The 26341-nt window shown below is 33.4% G+C and overlaps 1 protein-coding gene across 3 annotated transcripts in view; it reads right to left on the bottom strand.

Annotated features, from left to right (window-relative positions):
- The window catches only part of LOC110997415 (protein outspread), a 220842-nt gene extending 195684 nt beyond the window's left edge, over positions 1-25158 (bottom strand). For all 3 annotated transcript variants that reach the window (XM_022265571.2, XM_022265573.2, XM_022265572.2), the window contains exon 1: positions 24684-25158. In XM_022265571.2, the coding sequence (XP_022121263.2) occupies positions 24684-24800 (117 nt within the window). In that variant the 5' untranslated portion in view covers positions 24801-25158. The remainder of the gene's footprint in view (positions 1-24683) is intronic.
- Positions 25159-26341: the final 1183 nt, after the last annotated feature.

Below are 26341 nucleotides of genomic sequence, written 5' to 3'. Positions count from 1 at the left end.
ATATAATCTCGATAAATTAAACCCGATAAAAACCAATTCCGAATTTAATTACACGAAATATTTACGCGGGCATTATAAATCTTTAATCATCATTTGTATGAAATGCTTACACAAAATTAGTTGCATCATCAAAATTAATTTGTGCCAAGTTATTTTCTGTCAAATGACATTTTTGTTAAGGTTAATTTATAATGCAGCCATTCTAATAGGCTTTTGATTGACATGTGATTTATATAACGTCATTTTTGTAATATTGTTAATGACGCACGAGCAAATTTACATTATTATTAATAATTAAATTATTATAATTATTTCAAGATTAGAAGGATTTAAGCCTAATACATTACAGAAAGTTCCAAAAACACATACATTATATTTCTAAAAAGATTAATTTGAATAGGGAAAATATGCATAACGAAGGTGTCATCAGAATTCACGTGGACGACACTTAATGGCAATAAATAAAGGATTATAAAACTACAATATACCAAGAATTCGTTTACGATCAACCATCAAGACTCGCATAAAATTAATGCTTCATCGGGCCACGATTTATTTTGAATCGTTGAATGTAAAGTTAAAACGTCCTTGAATGCATTTCAATGTGTAATTCGTATAAATATTACATAGTTTTTTTATAGAACAGGAGCAAACGGGACAGAAGCTTCTGGTGTTAAGCGACACCGCCGCCCACAGACACTCAGAAAGCTCGCATGTTGCCGTGCTTCGAAAAGGTACCCTGAAATATTGCTTATATTATGTACAGTTTATACTACTAGTTACGGCTTGGAAAAATGAAAAATAATCCATCCATGAATTCTAAGTTTATAGGATTTGAATGGAAGATTTAATGAAACAGTTAAAATAATATGTACACTACTCCCCCGTGCTAGATACGAGAAAAAGTTACTCTTCTGAATAAAATTTTGTAAATAGGCGCCAGACATTTAACGGCTACATGATACACATTCATCAAAATCTAATACCAAATTAGCCACGGTAAAGCTAGCAAAGTTGCCTATAAATACTTGGAAACACAAAGTAAACAACAAAATGTGATCAAAGTGACAAGCGCGAAGCTGGCATGCGCACGATTTATTTCGGTAAACGGGTCGGGTCGATGCCCGGCGTCGCGACGTCTAATAATACGGATGCGTCGCAGGTGCAAGGGTGCTCCTAGGGATGCCCCATACAAATTTCTGGATGATTCCATCGGACTATGGAAATCCTAGTAAAAGAGATCGATTATTGAAATAGCAATGTCGCCGTGCTACCCTACATACACTCGAACCCTGAACTGAACCGTTCTTTCCATGTAAGCAGTTAAGTTAAAACTTACTCATAGATAAAGTAAGGAGACAGAGAAGGAAAATTTGTGTTGAGCACAGACGTTTAATCAGCCAGCTTCATGTCTATAATGAATACCAATGAAGTAAATACAGAAATTAGCCATAATGAGTTGTTGCGCCACGTTGTGGATGGATAGAAACTCCTGTATACAAATATTTACTATAAAACCTTTCTATGCTTAAAATTAAGAAATTATCAGGCCATACGTGTTGCAGCCCTAGCCATGTTAATCTAATAAATCAATTTGGCATCCCTTGTTGCGACTGTAGTTGGGCACAAATAGACAAGTGATAGAAGACGCCGACATTTAATTGGAACTTGGAGGTTTTGGGAACGCTTAGCATCTTAATTAACCAAAATGTTTCATTATACCGAATTAGAATTTTAATGAAGACAAATATAAAACGTTTATACATTCGATTTTTTGTAGCTTTAAATCTAATTAGAATTGATATCTTTAATTATAAATAATTCTTAATGTTTAAACCCAAATTTATTTTTAAATTAATACAAGGTTTACTAAAATAAATATTTAAATTGAATAGAATAGTAATAGAACAGATTTATGTGCTCAAATGGTTCACCTCAAAGTCAAATAAAAAGTTAGTTGTCGTGTAACCAAGTACACTTATGAACGTCAACAGAAAAGATGTTAAATTGATTCTAAATTAACATTTACTACCAGTTCGCAAATCAAGGACGTAGAGCGGGCAAGAAGAACTGGCAAGCAACTCTCCGCCATTATATTATATGATATGCCTGATAGAATAAACTAAGTAAGGCACCGCATTATGTACTATTTTTTTGCAATAAATATTTACAAATATAGTATATTGCAATGCTTTATTCTTAATTTATTTCATAATCTATAGCTTTTTGTTCTATCAGTTCTTATCTTTCAATGTTAGGTAAGCAGTATTAGTGATGTTATCAAAGACTACTGTTCAGACAACAAATAGATCTAGTTTACGTAACAGATCTGTATCAAAAATGATGACGATATTATTTCATAATATCTTACTATATTACGACGTAAGTTTTGGTGAAATACTTTGATTAAACAAATCATGTTGAAGGCTCTTCTTTCCACCACCAGCCACCACGTCATAAATCCATAGAGCCGCAATATTCATGAAAATGCTAAGTTTTTTTTAGAGATACAAGCCTACCAGAAGCCCAAAAAGGACAGTTGTCGCAGCCCATGGACACCCATTTTTAAGGGAAGAGCCCCAATGGCAATCGTTTCCTAAATTCGCCAGTTCGCAAAATTTTTTGTGAAGCGGACTGATGTAGACTTCCAGCCATCAAGGTGGTGCTGATGATACTTTGAATAATTATTCTTGCCAATAATCTTAATGCCACGAATTCTTGTCATTTTCCAACCGTAGGTCCCGTGATTATATATCAGTTCAATCTTAAAAAATATTATTAAATTTTAGTACTGCAAACATTACGATAGAGGTAGAAATCATATAATTTATGTACCGAATCAAAACTTGAAAGACCATAAACAAGAAAATGCAATAAAATCTCTATGCCTATAAATTAATAAAACATTAACATGTACTAAAGACCATAATAATCGTAATTATTAATTGAAATATGTTTCAAATAAGCAATCAATTCTGAACTATTAGGATTGCAAAAATGATATTTTAATTAACGAACTTAAGTCATCTTATTTTTTAGTAGGTAATTTTGTTGAGCGTAATGCAAAATTATTCAGACGGCTTTTTAATTTGTTTTTTTTTTCTTTGTTGTATTGTGCGTTTTGTATTTGTTTTGATATTTGCCAATTTTATTATTAATTACGCTCTCAGTAATATATTATTTCGTGTTTTTTGAATACTGTGAAGTTTACGATACCGTATGGCTTAGTATGTATATTAATATCAGTTTACCCGCACTTCGTTTCCAAATCTTTTTCATTGGTACCACGCGTCCTCTCCAGCGTACATAGAGTCACCACATATCGTTGTGGGCAGCTGGCAGCTTCAAGGAACCAGTCATATGAGCTTTATAAGTGATAACAAATCATATGGCATGTTGGCTAATGTATAAAATATATTTCAATTACAATATTTATCAGCTAATCGGATTTTACGTAAAAAATTACAAAACGATGCAATATTAATATATTTTAAGCACGACAGCGGAACCAATACTCAATAACGTTACATTGCTAAAATTGGTATGGAACTATCAAAATTGAATAGCAAGTAGCAAGATCGAAAGTGAACGTAGGCACCTGCGCCGGCGCAGACGTGACCGGTCGCTGCGTTTTTTGCCGGGTCACTGTTACACTGATATACCGTTACAGTTTCAAATTTACAATCAAATCATTCTGGATGAAAAATCTATTTGTCAATCATACTACAAATTCATTATAGACATATAATTCAAAATATATATTTTTATATTAATACTAGCGGATCCGACAGACGTTGTCCTGTCTACACGTCTTTAATTTCAAAATTTCAATTTTTAATAAGCCATTTTGATGAAAATTATTATTCAAATGTTATGACAATATCTAACGATCCAGCACATGGTCACACACGATATAACACAATGATAACAAAACTTTTTTTAAATTTCGGGACAGACTAAAATTAAAATTCGAATATTATTTAAAATTTGACACTGCGATGGTAGCGCCGTCTGTCGGATCCAATGTAAAACATTCCAAAATCAACAACAACTAATAAATTGAAAATTACTTAATTAAAAAAACATTGTCCAGCGGACAAAATTGTGAATCTAAACCATTCCCAGATCCCCTTGAACACAAACAAAAAATTTCGTCTAAATCGGTCCAGTCGTTTAGGAGGAGTTCAGTCACATACACACGCACACAAGAAATATATATATTAAGATATTAATATTATATATTCTTTTAAATCAATTGTTTTCTAGTCTAGCCTGTGCCAAGGTCTAGTTTATAAAAAGATATATATTGACATTTGTTATCTATCCATTAATAGCAGAATTGAGTCACCAACTCCCGCGCTTTTCGTTCCAATTTCAAAATCTATGACATGACGGCAGCCATGTGACCATGCGTTCAAAATCGGCGTGGTTAAAAAGCCGAAAACTCGCCGTTATAGCCACAAACATGATTAAGTAATATTACATGAATTATTTACGATGTGGTAACTTCTCGGTCAGCCTTTTTAGGCGTTTCACGGCGCAGTTTGAAAGATATACGGGTTGAAACAGAATATTTACTTTTGAACGGGAATTTTAAAACCTCGCATTTTGGATAAATGTACGTTGTCAAGCCATATTCGATTTCGGAATGCTATAAACAGAGAATCGGTTCTTTTTTGATCCTTCAATGAGGTTTTTATTTGGCTTAGTGAATATTGACAATAAAAGCAATGTTTTTCTTTGTGCGACACACAATAACTTCTATACATTTTCTAAGATATGAGACCAGAGACAGACTGTTTATAGCAGAATCGTTACTTGATGAAATGATGATATGTACCTATGCAATTTTTTTCCTTGCTGCCTCCGCGAGTATCGTTTTGACTTTTGATTACCTTTTTTTCAAAATTTTCTCTCCATATAAACCCGAATCAAGGAATGAATTAAAAAAATATCGAAATGGTCCAGCCATCTCGACTTTTGCGATTAGCAATATATTTTTATTTATTTATTACCTAGCTTTTACTTACTCTCTTTTACGTTCCTACCCTTGTATAAATAACTACATCGGTATAGTTGCTTTGTTTTCAACGCCGTCTCTAAGTCGAATTGAGAGACTTATATAAGTAGTTACTTGAACTATTATTATTTTTTTATAGAACAGGGAGTAAATGGGCATGAGGCTTTGTCCTTTATTTAAGACTTTATTTAAAATGTCCTTTAGTTAAGACAATTTTCACATCTATTTTTAATAAAAAATCAAGTACATGGAGATACAATTCGGTATCTGTAATACGTTCCAAAATTCATTTCACTTCTGTAGAAATCGACTAACTTTATAACAAATGAACAATAAACTTGTTAAATGACATTAATATCAGTAAGCTTACAGTCAACTACGATAAAGTAACATTTCGTGACGTTGTTTCCAATAAAATCTGCGGTTCGCCTCGTAAAACGCTAAACATCTCCATTGGAAGTAATGTCTAGTTAACCAAACGCGGTATACTGACCCACTCTGTGTATTTAATGGTTTATCTTTTCATAGATAACATCTCAATAGAAGGATTTTCTACTTCTATACGAACTACTTATATTATTAACCGTCTCACTCCCATTATTGTTAATACATACTACGTCGTCCATATGTATGCATTCACTTCGACTTGCGCCATTGGACAAACTGTTTTTAATAATAACTAGTATTTTGGTAAAAGTCTCTTGCAAAACTAGATTTTGTAGAAATATAAGGAATATTAAGTAAAGGTCTTTAATACCTTAAATTGTTTATTATATTTTGGACAAGGCCAACTTAAAGATCGTAGGTACATTAGGACATATTATATTGATCAAATTTAAAATTTAATTTATTAATAAATTGTTGTTTTATGTATACACAAAACAGGTAACAAACACCTACACACGTCCCTAAAATCAAAGGCAATATGGGAGACACCAATGAAGGAAGTGGTGGGGAACAAATCCCTATTATTATTAGTATTTACCTAGAGTGCCTTATATCGCCTTGTGTGTAGGCAAATCGTACCCTAATAATTGTCACGATATCGCCACTGATTTTAGAGCAGTGTGCTTTTAGTTGTAGCAGTTATCATAATTTGGTACAGCAGACACTCATGATGGAGACCCGGATTAAGGAAAACCATTACCGCCCCACTCGTCCGTAGTGAACAGTTGGGGCTGTTAGGTCTTAGGGGGTAGGGGTCCAGTTCACCACACGGACCGACCCCCACATTCGTTGCGTCACTTTTAAACGTTGCCCGGGCGCGGTCAGTCCTTTTTTCATATTATTTACTTCATTAAATCAAGATTTGAGACAAGAAATTGCTAGCACCTTAGTGGTTTTTAACCATAGCCTTTAAGAACCATACATAAATAAGAATACTTAAAAAATAATCTACGTTATTTACAACTTTACAGCTGTAAACGTCATTGCGCTTAAAAATACGAGTTTTTAATATTCTATCTTTCGTATGACCCGATAAAGGGACAATCATTAAAAGTGTTTTAATATTTATGTATACGATAACGATCAGATTATATAATACAGCATTTATATTTATATAACCTGTAGTCTGCGCATGTGCAACTTTTAGTTTAGCCTGTAAGTAAATGCTTTTCATACAAATATATTTTCACGTTTCATACTTTTTCGAACATGGAAGAGATAAAGCCTAAAATATTTTTGGATATCCCTTATTACTTAAGGTTTGGAAAGATAAATAGTAGTCGATTCTCAGACCTACTGAATATTTATAATAAATTTCATAAGAATAGATCGAGCCCCTTCAGAGGAGAATGGGAACTAACATTGTGACACGAGAATTTCATATATATATATAGAGATAACCATAAAAATTATGCTAAGGCTAAATACCTATTCTAGAAACATATGTTACATTTCATTGAAACTTTTTGCTTCATAAAATGCAGTAAAAACAAGCAATTACCTGGCAATTACATTTTTTCAATTCAAGTACATGTGAGATATCGGAAGAACAAGATTGTTTTTACCTTGATATGCGGAAGTAATGAAATAAAAAGAATAGTAACAACTAATCCTTATATAGCAGTAATTAACATTATGTAAACCCATCTAAAGACTTTAATAAAAATGGGACTTTTAGTAGTTACTGGAGTATTCATCTCTTTTTGTCAAACAGTGTTCAGGCTGTGTGAAAAAGAGTCAACAATAATTTTAAAATTTAATTAAATCTTAAATAAGGAAAAAGTTGTCGACGTAGTAACCTCTTTGGAGTTTAAAAAAAAAGAGAAATTAGTCTTACATGAAAAATTAGTTGAAAGATCACATTTATAACATATTTCAGACTTCCCGTCTACATCATTTTTATTATCCTGCTCAAAGTTAAAGATAACGGTACGTGCATAATAGGGGTAAAATATTAATTAATCAAATCATACACTTACAGTCGTATTGAATCGATTTTATTGAACTGTAAAACCATAAAGATACGAGTAATTTATTCGACATTTGTGATAATCAACCTCCTTTATGCGGTCTTATTGAATTATTCAATTCAAACATTTCGGAAGATATTGAGATTCAAATTTCAAAATTGTGTATTTATACCATATAGAAACTAAAATTATACTCAATGTGTCCTTATGAATAACTTCTGTAACTTAAATATTAATATATATAACATATATATGCGAATTTTAAACTATGTGCGTTTGTGTGTGTATGTGTGTGAATGTGTAATTCAACATTACACATTCACACACATAACATTAATTTTATTAAATATGAATAACACAATTTTTTTTCTTGTATATATATATAAACACCTCCATTGCACGGTTCTAAATTTAAATTCAATTACTCATTTGTCATTTTTCATCACAGCGAAGAAATAGGGTATTAGTTAAAAGACTTAAGAGACAGAGACTGATTTCTATCAAAATAACGCCACAATATGAAAAGCACTACAATGTGTATCTATCTTATTAATAAGACCATAACTAGTAGTTTAAAAATAGAACTCAATTAAAAAAGCAAAGCGAGATAAATCACTAATGAACAAAGATAATAATTAAAACATTGATTACCGCATCCTTTATTTCTTATCAAGTTGAAATTGTATAATTAATTTATCCCAGACGAATATTTTAGATAAATTTGACAGTTCACGAGCTATTACAAAAGTGTTTGTTGTTAATGTTATTTCTATTTATATATACATAAAACGGTTTATATATTACAGAAACATTGTATGTTTTTATTTAACACAAATTTATAATTTATAGAAAAAAGGCACCGATTAACCGGCCCTAAGATTTCTAATCAGAAAAATTGTGTTCTTAACTAAAATTATTTTAAATATTAGGCACGACAAGAAGATTATAAGTGAGTATTAATTGTTTTTTTCAATAATTTTATTAAAATCTCACTTGACTCATGAAATAAAGGTATATACAAAACCAGTGAGTAATGACCTCTTTCAGTGACAAACAAACATAGGCAGTAGGCAGTGGGTGAGTAGTAATTGTTGAATCAGCTGTACGTAATTGGCCGATTATTTATTGTTTTTGTTACAAAATAGCTTATTTCAAGCACTAAAACTTAATTTGACACATTTTCCTATAATTTGAAACATACAAACTAGTAGGTACTATGGAAGTTTTTATTACATTTAATAGCACATATATTCGTGGTTAAAAAAAATGACCACGACCCTCTAAAGGAAAAAAATAACACTAACATGAAAAACAAAGTAAATGACATCCACATAGCAACTATTAACTGTCGATCTCTTAGAACACCTGAAAAACTCCAAGAACTAGAGCTGGCAATAGAAGAGTTAAAGTGGGATATTATAGGTATTAGCGAAATGCGCAGATTTGGAGAAGGTATAGAAAACCATGGCAAATACGTACTACATTATAAAGGGGAGACGCCCGGGCTGTATGGAGTTGGATTCATGGTGAAAGTAAATCTAGTCAACAACATAGAAGAACTTAGTGGATTCTCGGAACGTATTGCAATCCTTAATATAAAACTGCCCGTGAACGGAGATAAAGAAGAGAGATGGTCTATTATACAGGCATATTCACCAACTGAATCTGATAAAAAAGAGGACGTAAAAACAATTGAGGAATTCTATGAAAATCTCCAAAACGCTATTGATAACGCACACAAAAACGTCATCGTGATGGGAGACTTTAATGGACAAATTGGGATTCAAAATAGTGGGGAAGAAAATACCATAGGAAACTATGGGTATGGAAATAGAAGCAAAAACGGAACAAGACTAGTAAACTTTGCACTGGAAAACAGATTAAGTATTCTAAACAGTTTTTATAAAAGGAAACCATCAAAAAAATGGACATGGATCTCACCCAATGGACAATATAAGAATGAAATCGATTTTATTATGTCTAATAATAGAAAAGCCTTCAAGAACATTTCGATCATAAACAATTTAAACTTCCACACAGACCATAGGATGGTTCGAGTTGCGATGTCAGGAATGTTCAAGAAAACAAGACGATTTCAAAATAAACAATTAGCGGTACAATACTCAGGTGACCCTAAACTATTACTTAATAATCTTCAAACATCTCTAGATGCCGCGGAATTAGAGAAGAAAGAATATCCATCGATACAAGAAAAGTACAACCTATTACTAAATCAACTAAAAACAGTAACCAGAAAAACAAACAAAAGTATCAAGAAAGAAGTCTCACTTACAATCAAACAATTATTACAAGAACGAAAAGAACTTTTACGACAAAAGGAAATTAAAGGAAACCGCCAAAGAGTAACAGAAGTAAGCAAAAAGATCAGTGAACAACTTAGGAAAGAAAGAAAAACTAAAAGATCTAATACAATGAAAAGTTACATAGAAAAGACAGGAGGAATAAAAAAGGCATTGAAGGAGTTAAACTACAAAAAGGACTGGATACCAAGTATGAGAAAGAAAGATGGTAATAGTACAGGTAAAAGACTCGAAATATTAAAAATCGCTACAGAATTCTACCGAAACTTATACCGAAGTCAAAAAGAGAAAGACACTATAAAAGAAAACGACGAAATAACTAATGAAGAATATATACCGGAAATAATGAAGGAAGAAACCATAAAAGCAATAAATACACAAAAACTCGATAAAGCCCCTGGATCTGATCTTGTTACAAACGAACTTCTAAAAGCAACGTTACCAGTAATCGCTCCAAGACTTACAGATATATTTAATGAAATTATCAATACGGAAAACATTCCAGAGGATTGGACAAAATCTACAATTATACTACTACATAAAAAAGGTGACAAAGGAGATATAGCAAATTACAGACCAATCAGTTTAATGTCCAATATTTACAAAGTGTTTTCAAAAATAATATTATCTAGAATCACAAACACACTTGAAGAAAATCAACCCAAAGAACAAGCTGGATTCCGTAGACATTTTTCAACAATAGACCACATACACGCCCTTAGACAAATACTCCAGAAATTTAAAGAATATAACAAAATTTACTACATAGGGTTCGTGGATTTCAACAAAGCATTCGACACACTTGAACATAGATTTATCTGGGACGCACTAAAAGATCAAGGCGTACATGCAAAATACATACGGATACTGAAAAACGTATACACAAAAAGCACCACACAAGTAAAATTAGAATCTATAGGCGAAGAATTTCCGGTTGAGAGAGGTGTACGCCAGGGAGACCCAATTTCACCAAAAATATTTGCAGCAGTTCTGGAAATGATATTCAGAAATCTGGATTGGACGAATAAAGGACTAAATATAAATGGCGAAAATCTGAGTCACCTACGCTTTGCAGACGACCTAATCTTATTTTCGGAAAACCCGAAAACCCTAAAGGAAATGTTGCAACAGTTAGCGGAAGAAAGTGAGAAGGCAGGCCTGTCAATGAACTTAACGAAAACAAAAGTAATGTCTAACTCCTCACAAACAGAGTCCATAACAGTAAATGATGAAGAAATAGAGTATGTAAAGGAGTATGTGTATTTGGGACAGTTAATATCTACTGAGGAATGTATGCAAAAAGAAATAGAAAGAAGAATAACTAATACTTGGAAGAGATATTGGTCACTCAGTGAAGTCATGAAGAACCAGGATATGTCTATGAGGAACAAGAGGAGAATATACAATATGTGTATCTTACCATGCTTACTATATGGGTGCCAAACATGGGCATTGACAGAAGAACAAGCAAGGAAAATAAAAGTTTGTCAGAATGGAATGGAGAGAAGCACAATAGGAATTAAAAGAAAAGACCGAGTTAAACTAAAATGTATCAAAAACAAAACAAAATTTAAGAATGCATACACAACATACAGGTGCTTAAAGTGGAGGTGGGCTGGGCATATGATAAGAGAGAAGAAGGAGAAATGGACGAGAATAATAACTGAATGGCAACCACGAGATAGTAAAAGAAACAGAGGCAGACAGACTAGAAGATGGGAGGACGACATCAAAAAAGTGGCGGGCCCAATATGGACGCGCATAGCGAAAAATAGAACAGAGTGGAAATCTTTAGAGGAGGCCTATGTCGAAAGACAAGCTGAAATGTAGAAACGACCGTTTACCGATACCTGATTTATGAAAAGAAAAGAAACTGTTAAAAGTTATAAACGTATTTGTAAGAAAAATTACTGTAAAAATAAGTTCAGCAATAAAGGCTATTTTATTTTATTTTATTTTATTTATTTTATTTATATTCGTGGTTATAAAGGAATATAATAATAATAATTAATGTAATAATAATAATAAAAAAATGAAGTTCAAACAAATAGGACATTTAAGACCTCGAGAAAGAAATGAGTGTTTAGTTTCATTCACTACGCAAGATTTTAAGAAGACGATTCTGGTAGCATAATAATTGATCATCATTTAGAACATCGATTTATGAACGGTCCCTCTACTTAAATAGATCCTTCATACATAAGCTTATTTGTATAAAAATGGTTGTGCTAGTGCAAATATTCAATAATTGTTCAAGCCTTCTGTTGTATCGAGGCGGTAAACAAGTGTGCGATCAACAAAGCACCCACACACAAACATATTATGATGGATGGCTTGCAATGCGTGGGCAAGACAGCCGGCGAGAATGCTAATTTAGACTTAGAGATAACGCCTGCTATGTTATAATGTCTTTTACTGCACAGAGATAATATTTTTCTTAGAATAACAAACGAGATACACGATCTATATAAACAAAAAACCTTTTAACTAAGTATGAAAGTTTGTTACGCCACACCTTCCGAGTATAGATTTGAATAAACTAATTGGTGTAATTCTTAAAAAAAGGTTTAACACCAGAGGTATGTTATATTGTTGGAATTATGTGACTTTATATGTGTGCTAAATTACATGTATGATTGACGTCAAATTTCTCTGAAGCTGAAGAACCATCGAGTTATCAATATCAGTTCAGTTTTGAGATAATGTGTTAACAAGTATTTTAAATCGATATTTTTATTACCAATTTGTACCAAATGTTAACAAAATTGTAATTCTGTTTATGATGTACCTTATGATGACTCCATTAATGAATTCCAGCCTCATAAATAATTATTCTATTTTTATTACATACATAATATGATTGTACCTGTATAATATAGATTATAAATGTGATTTCTATAGAGAATTAAAACAATACCTTATTGAATGCTCCAAATAAATATTCCATATGTGTTCGCGAAGAATGTATTCATTGTTATTCAGAGCAATCAATGTTTAAAGTTTACATTGACATCTGATTCTCTGTAAACTAAACATAGTTTATGAAATAACAGTGGAGAAACATGAAGTTGGGATGTAATGCGTACCTAATTTGTATATAGATTGAAGTACCGTGTTACGATGGTTACGATGTTTTCTCATAAAAAAATGGTAACCATGGTAACAAATACCAAAATTAAGTCCACAATTAAGGTCGTATATGTATGTTGCAATTTCACAAGCCTAAAAACTTTGGTATGTCGTTGTTAGATATAAAGAAATATTATAATTACAACCTCTTAATATTAAGATTACTTGTATAAATGTACTGAGTACATACATACATAGATAAATATTGAATGCGATAGAAATCTAGCCTAGATTGGTAATTGTCAATAATTGATTTTATAGTTTAAATTTTTCGAATTTGACACCGCAAGTTGCAACTAGAAACGATGATAATAATAATAAAAACTTATGATTAAAACTGTTTTTTTAAGTAGTTCTACTGTTACAACTTATCAAATACACATCATATAATACTTTCAGTATGCGTTAATGTGCGAGTATGTGAATGTGTGAGTGTAGGTGAGAGTTTTTATAAGTGTGTCTGTGTTAGTTAATAGTTAGTTTAATAGCACAGGTCCAACATACCGCATTTATAAAATGCTTATATATGCGAAATACCACGTAATTCAGTGACAAGTTTGACCACTGTATATCCTCACGCGAGGATGTAAACAATGATGTTATTGGTAAATTCACCAGACAATGGTTGCAGAGGTGTTGAAATACAATTCTGTTTACAATCTGCTCGCTGATTGCAGGATGTATTGTGAATTGTGATGTGGAGAAGTTTAAAAATAAATTCCTCTTTAGATGAGAACATTGTTCTGAATGAATACAAATAGTCTTATTTAAAAAGGCGATAAAACAGGGAACGTAATTTTTTTTTATTTTTTAGAAACAAATTTATGATCGCTTATGAACTTCACAGAGCGTGCGACTCTTATATCTGAGGTCGTAGGTTCGGTTCCCGGTTGTGCACCAATGGACTTTTCTATGTGCGCATTTAACATTTGCTCGAACGGTGAAGGAAAACATCGTAAGGAAACCGACATGTCTTAGACCCAAAAAGTCGACGACTGGAGGCTGATCTACTTGTCTATTAGATTTAAAAATTGATCATGAAACAGATTCAGAAATCTGAGGCCAAGACCTAAAGAGGTGCCACTGATTTATTTATTTATGAACTAGGTTTATTGTTTTTACAGGCTACATAGCGCACTGTGATTGGAAGAAAAAATCAAAAAAATTAAATTTAATCATAATTTCAAATAATATAGAATCAGACAATTGGGTCTCCCCAGACAGGAAACGTTGCACTATTCTACTGCATCTTTCTCGAAACAGTTCAGGCTATTTTTGACTCCCCATATAAAGTTGTTGCAGATTCAATATTATATTACATTATGTTTTATATTTGAGTTTCATCGCCAAGTCAACTTGTTTATTTAAAACATTTAAGATTTTATATTGATATGGTCACTACAAGATATTGTTAACATAATTACCTAAAACCTTCTGGTCTCTTAGGACTGAAGAAACAGACTTGGTATTACATAGATCTCACAACTTTTTATGACGAGACTTAATTTTTTACTTGTTTTGTTTGTGATGGCATAATTTGCGTATTCCAAGACAACTGAAAAGCTACAGTTCGTTGGAACTGTGCTTTGAGACAGCAAGGGTGAGAAAATATATAATCCATGAAAAAGTATTTATTTATTAATTAAATTACACTATAACACAATGCATTTCCATAGTATAACGTTACAATCTTTACTAAAATTAGGGTTGTCTGGAAGAGATCGCTTGTTAACGATAAGACCGCCCGTTGCATCTCTTGTAATTCTTATGTATTGTGTCATTTGTGTTTCTTTGAAACGAATTACGGCGAACTAAAAATTTTAAGTATTAGTACTATGTACTTAAAAACGTTGTCTAACCACAAATACAAGAAATCACTTAAGTATCCATCAGTAGGTGCCCACTGTATTAATCAATCGTATACTATAAATTTATTCAATTTTATTAAGAGTTATTAATCCATCGATATCCCATGAAAGGTTCCATTCGATATAGCATTTACTAAAGAATTTACATTTAACTTTTAAATGAAATATCGTAATCACGTTATTTATCACTGGTCTTAATAAAAATACCGACGACGCAACGTTATTTTACAACTGCAACTTGAATTGATATAGCATGCGCATACGCAATAAATGTAGATGATAAACTTTGATTAGGTTGGGTTAAAATGTTAGGTTATTTATAAACTAGCTAGACTGTCGTGTTATCGTTTATTTCTTGAAGATAAATGATTTTGTTGTGTAAATATTTTTATTACTTAATGGATAATTAAAAATTTAACGTTATACGTTTATACTTTATAATTAAAATTTGTAATTCAAAGCTTCAAAAAACTGTATTTCTCATTACAAAAATGATATTTTTTGATATGATTAACTTAATTTTACAATACGAACGAGATGCATTTCGCCAGCAGACAGCAGCAGCAGCAGCTGACAGCAGTGATCTTAGTCTACTGGGCTCCTTCTTATGAGGTTACAAACATAGTAACCATGATTGCCGTAAACCAGTTGAAGTTGGGACAGTTCAATTAAAGATTAACCATAACTGATTTTTTTTGTAATATTAAAAAAAATCTCAGATTTCTGTATCTGTTTCATGACCATTTCTCAATATAGTAGGCAAGTAGGTGATGAGCAACCTGTGCATGATGCACGCCGTCAACTTTTTGGCTCGGTTTTCTCACGATGTTTGCTTTTACCGTTCAGTGCTGCACAACCGAGGATAGAACCTACGACTTACAGATGAGGGTCGCACGATGAAGCCAATGCACTAATACTACTCTCTAAACCTTTTTATAATTAGGCTGCGATTTTAAACATTATTTTTATGATGACTTATCTACTGAAGGCTTCACTTATCACGTCAATGTCGGGTGGACACCTGACCACGCCTTCTATACATTTAAAACAGGAATTTACGTTTGATCTCCAATTTAAATGTAAAATCATTGACAACCCTGTCTCCGTACAGTCAATAACAGCAAGATCAGTGGCGGACCCGCCCCAGGCTTCTATGTTCTAGTTAGCAGTAAATTACTACTTAATTAAATATTCAAGCTCTTCTAAACACGGCGCCGGACAGACGAACACCATTATATGTTTCTAATACAAAAATGGCGATTGCAGTACTTCTTGTTAACGGTTTTACAGTATTACCGAAACATCAATGTCATTGGTCTCTTGAAGTTTTTTGATTGACAAAAACGATGAGCCCTGAGTATAAAAACTCTGAGATTACCGTAGATTTCTTGAGCACTAATTGAGGTGCGAATTCCAAATAGCATTCTTATGTGATCAATATTTAAGCCTCGACTTGTTTTCGCTATCGCGAAATATTGATATGTAGAATATTAACAATATCCATAGCGCCAAATCACCTGCATCATGAGCATACTCCACATACACACCTTCACGTACTTACCATCCCCCTAAATCATACACCAGAAATAAATTAGGTACCACTTAGTTACAACGAAGTTAACATACATTGAATATTTTATTATTTCTTTTGTAAAATTTTGAACATTTATGTAGTTATATACAGTATTATGTATTCGATCTCTGGCTATATTGTAATTGTTAGCTGTACGCAATAAATAAATAAATATCAAAAAGCGCTAAACTCAAAGCCATTCCATTTAAACCTAATAACCTTTCAGACGACAAAACCTACGTCAGCGCAACACGCACAGTAATTTACCCGGTGCATATTTTATGGTTTCGCATTTTAAATATAGAAACAGTCACGTACCTATTACAAAATACCTCTAACACCGGTTATCGCATGTATTAACGGTACGCGTTGGTCAGAACATAGAAGTTGGACTGACCGAGATCTTTATCCAACTGTCAAAGGAGCATACGATTGAGTGAAAAAACTGATGAATTAAATGCAAATACCGCATAGATGTGGTGTTACCTTTAGCTGGATCCAGAGTGTGACGACTGAGTCCTTCAATGAATCGGGACGAAAGTTTATGCAGACTGTCAAAAATTCTTGACGTCTTGATGATGAAACTCAGCTGCAGGTATTAGTCCGAACAACGCTCTCCAGGGTAAGTTCGGCAATTAAAGTTGTTTACAGCCAAAGTTTAGCAATGGAGTGGCACCAGAAGAAATAGATTAAGGCTGGTGGGTAGGTCCCATAGAAGGCTTAAAAGAATGACTATTTTTCTATGGAAAAGCATAGTTTGTTGTATACATTATCACACGTTTCATAGCTATTAGCAGCTTGCTATACGTATATTGCTCATTGCGCAAGATAGACACGAGTTTATACTATGCCCGTAATTTGCGCTACGCGGAAAGCACTGACGGCCTGATGGGATGAACTTGTTAAATATGTGCTGCCAACTGCCAAGTACCAGCTGTTACAATTTTGTATTTAGAATGGAATTTGTTACTTGCATCGGTATGTTGTAGTACCGGTTACAAAACACGCGGATAGACATTATTCTGTCAATGAATTATTGTTCAGGGGGATGTAAAATTTTATATCGATGTAATGGATAAGTCTATATTAATAACATATTTATATATGCTTTGAGATTTGACCACCAAGGAGTTATTGATATCCTATACTTTGAGTTGAATATATTTTGTTCTACCTTCATTTCGTAAGCGCTGTAATTATATGAATAAAGCTAACCTATGTACGCCGACATGGCATCTTCATACTTGATATTATACTGTCCAAAGTCCAAAGGAGCTCCTTTGTAATTGACGGTCATAGATTGGGATCCTTATAGCTTTGTAGTCAGTACAATTTCAATATTGGCGCGATGCAAGCTCAATACTGAATTCTAAATCACATAGAGATATTAAAAAGCCTAGAAAAATATACATTAGTATGCACAACCATATATAATACGAAATAAATGTAAAGACAGAAAAATTGTGTATAAATATGCTTTTTAATGTTTTAATTAGCGATCATTTCTATCTCGATCATTATCAAAGCTCACAAGTTCATGAATATGTATATACGCATGACTCAGATGCATACGTGGTTGATAGCATAAGTAAATAAACGCTGGTAATGTCTCCATTGAACAGATAAAGATGTTTACGCATCGACACTAATTGGGACCTGCTGTGACTATTATTAATTATTTGGTTATATAACGGTTTCAAATATGCTTTTAATCTTTCACTGTCAGAACTTTCAAGGGAAGTCATTGCTTTTATGGAAATTTATAAAATATGTACGTTTTTTCAAGACCAGCCTATTAACCACACGATTGTGCATAGTTGTGGCCTGGAAGCTAACAGCATGATAATGACTAATGAATCAGGCCATCAAACCGAATTTTAGGAAAGAAAGGAGCTTTATTAACTTAAGCTAGGTCTGGTGTGCATTGTGTCTCTCCGCCGGGTCCAGGCGACTGTTAGTCCAGAAATGTATGATTAAATGTATACTTTAGCGGCAGACCTACTCTGTAAATTAAACCTGATTTCCAATAATTGACTCTTGACTCTAACGATTCTCCGATTCCGAATGACCTTACGTCATAAATAACCAATTGCAAGGACTGATATGGTTGTTTGTATAAAAACGTATTATTACTGGCTTTGCTGATTCATCGTTAATTATGTTAATTAATATTGCCAGCAAAAAGATACTCAATATATAGATATTTTGTAAAGACTAATTAAATAATCCTTGCAAGTCTTTCTTATCACAAACTAAACATTTGTAGACTGGAATTAGACCAGCCTAAACTTTGATATTGCGTCATCGCTATGCGGTTTAGCATTACCTTATCTGAAGGACATCGAAAGGTCAAACAGAGCTTACCGTAATTGCCAATATTTTAGCTTGAGATGTTCACTGCATCATAAAAATACAATTTCTACGGAGATTTATGAAGGATGTACACTTTTTAGTCTACTGAAGGTTAATCAAGTTTACAAAACCGCAGGGGTTCTATTTATTTCAGAAAGGATGACCCTGAAATAATATACCTACTTATGAATCTTAAAGACCAACTGTATTATTGAAAAGTGAAATGTGCTTAGAATTAAAGACATACCTAAGCATTTAAACTAACTATAACAATATGCATTGGACAAAAAAACAGGAGAAAAAAGTTTTTTTTAACAGTATTCAGTTTAGTTTAATAGAAAAATGATCAGTTATGGGTTCATATCAAAGGTTGTAAAATTTTTCTATAATAAATGTTCGATTCAGTGTTGGTACTCTACAATTCCTACTAGCGATCCTAACGTCAATTGTGGCATATCGAAATTACGTAACATAAATCCGTATCACTAACACTAACACACGGGACCTGTTTCGATGCCAATCCCAAGAAAATAGAATTGTTTTTTAAATGATTATCACATACCCCATTTATTTATTCCATGGGCCATGGACCAATCTTTCGGCAAACTATACATATCAACCGTGTATATCGAATTCGATACAGTCATACTAGAAAAGGTTTCTCAGAAAAAGCGATTTTTGTAAAACTATACATATACTTATACAACATACGATATTCTTGTAGCTATCTAAACTGTCATATACAAATACCACCATTAAACTTTTGTCTGAGTCACATAAATGTTAAATAACGATTCTCAAATCTTGAATGACTCACTACCACACTATCACCAATTTCGCCATTCTTTACATCTTCGGTTCCGACTTGATTGTGTTCCAGATAAGTTATCGAAACATACTCTTAACATAAACATTTATTGTTTTGTTTAGGCAATGCGTATCCCAGAACCGCGTTTTTAAGGTAGTTTTTGCCACGCACCACCACTATGTGGAACCAACTGCCGGCTGAAGTATTTATGTACTTAAGGTCCTTTAAGAAAAAAACGTACCAATTATTGAAAGGCCGGCAACGGAATTTCGAGCTCTTTAGCAATGAGTGTCCATGAGCGGAGGTATCAATTAAAATTAGGTGAGCCTCCTAATACATAAAAAGACTTTGCAATAACAGTATCTTCTTCGGGTACGTTTAGCGCTAAACGTTTTTGGTTAAAACAAAATACATTTCTCGGTGAGCAATAAAATGGATATCACAATTACGATCGCATCGCATTAATCCAATGCTATTTGCAAACAGGGTTGACTTTAATTGTTCGTCTAACCTCTTGTCTCGACCCACATATTATTGTTAGTAACCCATTGTAGTACTAACGGTAAGAACGATATCGCGTAAATACTAAGGCGCTTTAATGAACGCCTAAAGACTACACAAAATCTATTCGATATCTTTACACTGTATCTGACTGTCTGTTATATATCTTGTTCAATATTTTCCTACATGGTAGCGAAGTATAAATCGATACTAATCAATGGGTATATTTTACGATGAAACTACAGAAATTAACAGAATTAATCTTCTTTGATCGTTTGATCTTCTCTTTTAACATAAAAGAAATTCTGGTCTTTTATAAAAACGGCAGATGAATAGAGAAAATCTCCACATTTGTAGTGATTGTCTTCCGAAGTGAAAGCTAGCAGACCCTCCTACCTAAGTGTGATTTCGACTTGACTAAATAAAATTTCAGGTATTAAGATAATTTGTAATGTACCTACCTAATAAACAATACTGATGTTATCAGACGCTGATATAAAATCCGGGATTCCTTTCAGGGACTGCGATTATACTAAAAAATGTTGCCAGATAAGTAATTGGCGCTAAAATTAAACCAATCCGGGTATCACACATCCGGCTCACAAAAATGCTCAGGGGGCGTGGCACGGGGCCATTGCACCTGGCGTAGGCGCATTCCTTACGCACTCCTTGCTCTGTGTGCCCCGAACTAATTTGAATATAATTTTGAAACGGGGTATATGGGTTACATGTTACTAAAGCACTTGACAAAGGCTTATAAACTAACAGGATATGTAGTTAGATCTGAAAGTAGTTCGGAGTCCAATATTCCTAATCGTACTGTAATAAAAAAAAGGCGGCGCCACAACCTTTAAAGTCTGGGTTTCCGATTTATGTTTCTATTTCCTGATGATTTGTTTACTTTTAACTAATAGGCATGTATTTGGTCACCCTTCAGTGCTTGATACACATCGATTTTTTGGATCTAACACACGGTGTCCTCACAATGTTTTCCTTTACCGTTTATGCAAGCATCATATGCGCACATGGAAGAGAGAGAATAATTACACAGCCGGGATTCAAACCGACCTTAGAGAGCCGCCCGCTACCACTTATCCAACACTGCTATGTTTCTGCAATGTTAAATATAAATCGTAATTAGCGAAATACAATTTAATGAATGAAAAGCATGAATATCTATTATATATATCGTAAAGACGTGAGTCAAAGATTTTTTTTAGTTGACTGCGGTTTTGTGGCGTAAACGTAACACAATCCTTAAATGGTCAAGGTAAATTTGTCTAATCACGACCTTGGCTTGTCAGAAACAATACTAAGGCTTGTATTCCATGATTGAAACTATTTCTAAGATGAATGTGTTTCGTATATAGTCGTGACTAAATAAATACTATTAGATTGACAGAGTATTTTACTTCGCTTAAAATATTAGCATATAAACAAATCCTTTCTCAGGATCAGAGTTAAGAGTATGACTCCCGTAAGTAAAATAAATACGTTTTTGACACACGAAAGTAGACACCACTCTTATTTTATTTAGCGGGTAAACGACGCTATACAATTTTCATACAAAGCTGACAGCGTTTAAAACTGTAACTTACAGCGGAACAAGTGGCCTGAAAAGTTTTAATATGCCCCATTTAAATTGAGTTATTAAATAACTATCTATTTGTGGTTTGAGAACTAGGTTAACAAGACCTCTTAACAGTTAAGTAGTGTCTTACCATGTAATACAAATGAAAAGTGTGTCAAAGTACTAAATGGAAGTTAGCTTACGCATTAACCGCAAGTGTGGACCGGCGCCATGCCACCGTAACGAAAAATATTTAAAACCTGTTCCGGCAACGATTTAAACAAATACATGTGTGCGACCCACAAACATACGCGAAAGCGGGAAAACTAATTTGACTTTAAACTGCCGTAATGTGGGTCTCAAACGACCAATTCTGAAAGGGTTTCGTGAATTTTCCGTAACATTTATGCCTTTCCAGAAAAGTCTATGGCTATAAATGTCGTATCCGACTTTCACATTGCTAGAAGAAATTAACATTCTATTTGATTATCAATCGCCTGCTTGACGCTTCCCATTCGCGTCATCGAATATGGACTATGACAGCTCGCTTCGTTAGCGCAGCATTTGTCAAGATAATTGCCTGGAGTGCGCCATTTGAGTCGTTTCCGCAGCGGTGTATAATTCAAAAACGATCTATTGCGATGGCATAGAAGCTAATATTGTGTGAACTTGCAAAATTTCAAAGCCTTGACTTTGACATCTTGTCACGTGTACAATATCGAGCTGTTTTGTCCTAAATTGTCTTGGTATTCTTGAATTGTCCACTTAAGGTTAGACAGGTAATGTATTCCAATCAGGTATTTCAAAAGAATGACGAGCTCACTGAAAATCTCCGCATAAATAATGCCAAACATATATAATATACATTGCCACGTTCGGCATTTAGCTAACAATAAATCATAACAATAGAAGCATTTGCTTAATTACATACTAATTAGGAAGGTTATCCAAAACGATAAAAACTAAACGACCTTATGAAATTTTTGTGTCAAGAATTCTAATTCAAATTACTTTAGCATTGATCGTGTTTCCTGTTCTTTCATTTCGATAATGCGAGACCATGAATCACCCGACATTTCTCTCACAACTTTATATAGGCGGGATCTGCGTACTTATATTTAAAAGGAATTTTTAGATAATTATAGAGGAGCAATCAAGCAGCGTATTATAATTGTATGGATATCTGATACCTAATGGAAGCTAGATAATACATAAAAATAAGAGTCTGAAAAATATTTTTTATCGTACAAACCGATTTCAAACAGGAATTGTTTGCAGCACTAATATTAATACAAATTAATGTCAGATAGGACTTTTAAAGAACAAATCCAATTATAAAAATATTCGAATAGGCAACGTGAAATTTCCCACTATCACATTTATCTCATACGGTAAATAAATGTAATAAAACTCGACTAGATTTCTAGATCTGAATACTGAATGAAGCTTATCAGATAATGTCAATAGTAAACGTCCAAACAGACGTATAATTTACGCAGGTGTTTAACACGTAACCCCATTGAGGCCCGCTACACGGACGATAATCGATATGAAAAACATGAGCGAAAACTTCATTAACCTGTACTTAGGTCAACTGTGATACTTCAGAGAAATTTCATTGTACTGAGCTCATAACCATTCAAATAGAAGTAACAGGCCAAAGTAGATTTAAAAACATAAACAAACTGAGGTCAACAACTTTATAAATAGTCTACATGCCAAAATTTAAAAAATACCGCCTGAATATATATAAACTGGTAATAATAATAGGATATATAAATAGTTTTAATTAATATAAAAAGACTGACGGAGGTGCGTGATGATATATGTATTTTATATTTAGAACAAAATCGTTTCTAATTTTAATCTCGCTTCCCTGTTTATATTTTCGTATTAAACGTGATAGCCTAGTGACCTCTGTGTCAATAATATTCACACGTTCCCAGTATTTATCAATAATTGTTGGTTTCTATAATCTATGACCGATTATAAAATACAAGTAAACATATTATGATTAAAAAGTGTTATTTTAGATCTAATATTTTAACATATTTGGTTTAAAAAATCTAGTATAAAAAACTTTCTTTGCCAATGCAACAAAATATTACTTAAGTTTGAAAAATCATTAGAAAATACGTTATTTGTCGTACAATATGGAAGCAATAGGTTTCTATTTGATACAAATCGCATTTGTTGACCGAACCTTATTTGGAGCGAGCCATAGATACCAGAGGACCCGACCAGAGATGCGCATCCTGCTCACAACGGGATAGTTTTTGTTGATAGTTTTGTATAAAAAATATCCATTCGATAAAAAGTTGTTTGACTGTTATCGTTACACAATGTTACATATTATATTTTAATACGTGAAACTATAATATGTTATACTTGTAGGCACACGGAATGCTGAATATCATGTCATATTCAACAATGAACGAACGAAAGATGTGAAATATGACAACACAAGTAGGTACAGAGTGATGCAGGTAGGTACTAATATTATATTTATGAGGATAAATCCTGATTTATAAGTTTTATGATTTTAGGTCCTTATCTAATACTAACCACAAAACCCCAGATGCCTAGTGTCGAAACAGGTAAGTGATTTGCTTTTTTATTACGATTTCTTTACCAGATTGTCCTTCCTTAAGGTAAGTATTGTTTATCTATTTATATGTAATTTTAGCGGAACTTATGTTATATATAAAAAAAACATTCAAAACGAATATTATTACTAACTCATTATTTACTTACTTGTAGGTAATTAATGTGTGACCTTCTAAAAACTGATAAGGGACAAGAACGAATTAGCGAATATAATATTTTGCTTCGTCAGATTTTATCATGAAGCGATAGGCGATACAGCAATCATTATATTTCTAAAAAAAACATTAAAATTAGTCATGGGCTCCCCAGCATAGCTGCGTTAAATAAATACCTCCAATTATTAGATTTTACTATACAACTCATACTCCGTTAGATCAACACCTGAGAAGTGGTCAGCGTACCCACACAGATAAATCTGTAGCAATTCACAAATACAAGCGCACCTCGATTACGGCGATTGTACTGTAATTTAAGAAACATTGATTTATGTCGGAAATATTTAAAAAAATGTATGTACCCGATTAGATTCCAATGCCTCAGCACTATGTTCCTCCTTCTGTCGGAAGCAATTGGTGCATTTACTCTTGTTGAAGATGTTTGGCGCGAATTTTCTACAATCCGATCGCCCAGACATGATTGTCAGAGGTCAGGGCCTATTTCAACGTTCACTATGTCACAGTACACAGCATGGTGCTAGAACACACACTAGACGGCTTTTTTAAAACCGAACACGTAGTTTATCACGCGCACCAACCGACGAGTGAACTATCAGCAAAATCACAGCAAGAAGTGAGTGCGACCGTTTAGATAAAACATATACACAACACTATTTTCATAAGTACCCGGGTACCAATGAAGTCAAACAATCGCGTAAACAAAATTTGTTTTTACGTCAAAATAAACATCGATTTAATATAGAACACGCAGAGTTAGTGAGCGCACATGAACGCGACAACTCGACCATTTTACATCTGATAGAAAAGTACGAGCAAGCAGCGAACCGAGTTGTTGTTTTACAACTTCTCTTTTCTTATTACGTGACGTTGCTTACAGGTGCATTAATGTGTGTGTTGTTTCCATGTTTGCGAAATAATATGTACCTCTCGCTCAGATGTAGCGTGATAGGCATAAGAGTATCGCTCTCACTCAATTTATTACCAAACAAACATCACCCGCCCTCTATCGAACATGAACATATCCACCGACAACCTTACAAGTAAAGAACCTGGTTATTGGTTGAGTTCAGTTACGTTGGTTTCACTATAATCGTACAGATGGCGCTTTACATATCCATAAATTAAACTATGCTGTAAAAGCAACAACACCATAAACTAATAGATTAGAGCATTCTAAATAGAATATAATAATTAGTACTTTATACTTTTATTTTGGACCCAATAAATTAGGGAAAACGCCTCTCCCAATCATCTCGACAGGTCGAACGACCTATAAATTAATTACCCAAATTTTGCAGTAGTTCTCTATCAGCTATGAACGTCCCTACATGTCTGGATTTAAGTAATGCAGCCATAGAAAGACTGCCGCTGACTCGACCCCATCATGTTAAGCCTTTTTTAAGCCCCAGGTAAGCCGTTTCAAGCAGCAGCAGGATTACGACTTGAATCTTGCGATCTAAATATCACGAAATCAACTATGAATATTGAGAAAACTACATTAAATTGCATACGGAAAATGAAAGTTGAAACTCCAGGCTTCATTTCAGGTTTAGGCGGCACTTGCTTAATAGGTCTACAACTTTTTTTTAATGTTACAAGAGGTAGGGTAGGAGGCGCACTTGATGTTAAGTGATGCTGCCCTTTATGCTACTCACACTGCCAGAATGCTCGAAAGCGCGTTGCGGATCTTTTAAGAATTAGTACGCTCTTTTCTTAAAGGACTTAGGTTACATTGGTTCGGAAATACTTCGCAGTTCCACATAGTAGTTGTGCGTAAAAAGTCGTATTTGGATGAAGGACACGTTTATATGTAGTAGTAAGTAGTAATGTCCATTCACCTTTTTAAACAGTAAATAAAAAATCAGATATTTTTTTGTTAATAACGCCGACAAATCGTGTGTTTGAGTCAAGTTAGGTAAATACAATTATAGATGGGTAATTCAATATAGACAGTGTTGCCAACTCGGATTTTAAAAAATTACATAGGCCAGATTATAAA

The sequence above is a fragment of the Pieris rapae genome, chromosome 11 (assembly GCF_905147795.1).
Source record: "Pieris rapae chromosome 11, ilPieRapa1.1, whole genome shotgun sequence".
NCBI classification, from domain to species: Eukaryota; Metazoa; Arthropoda; class Insecta; order Lepidoptera; family Pieridae; genus Pieris; species Pieris rapae.
The sequence above is the reverse complement of the archived record's forward strand: the minus strand, read 5'-3'. Positions and strand labels throughout refer to the sequence as shown.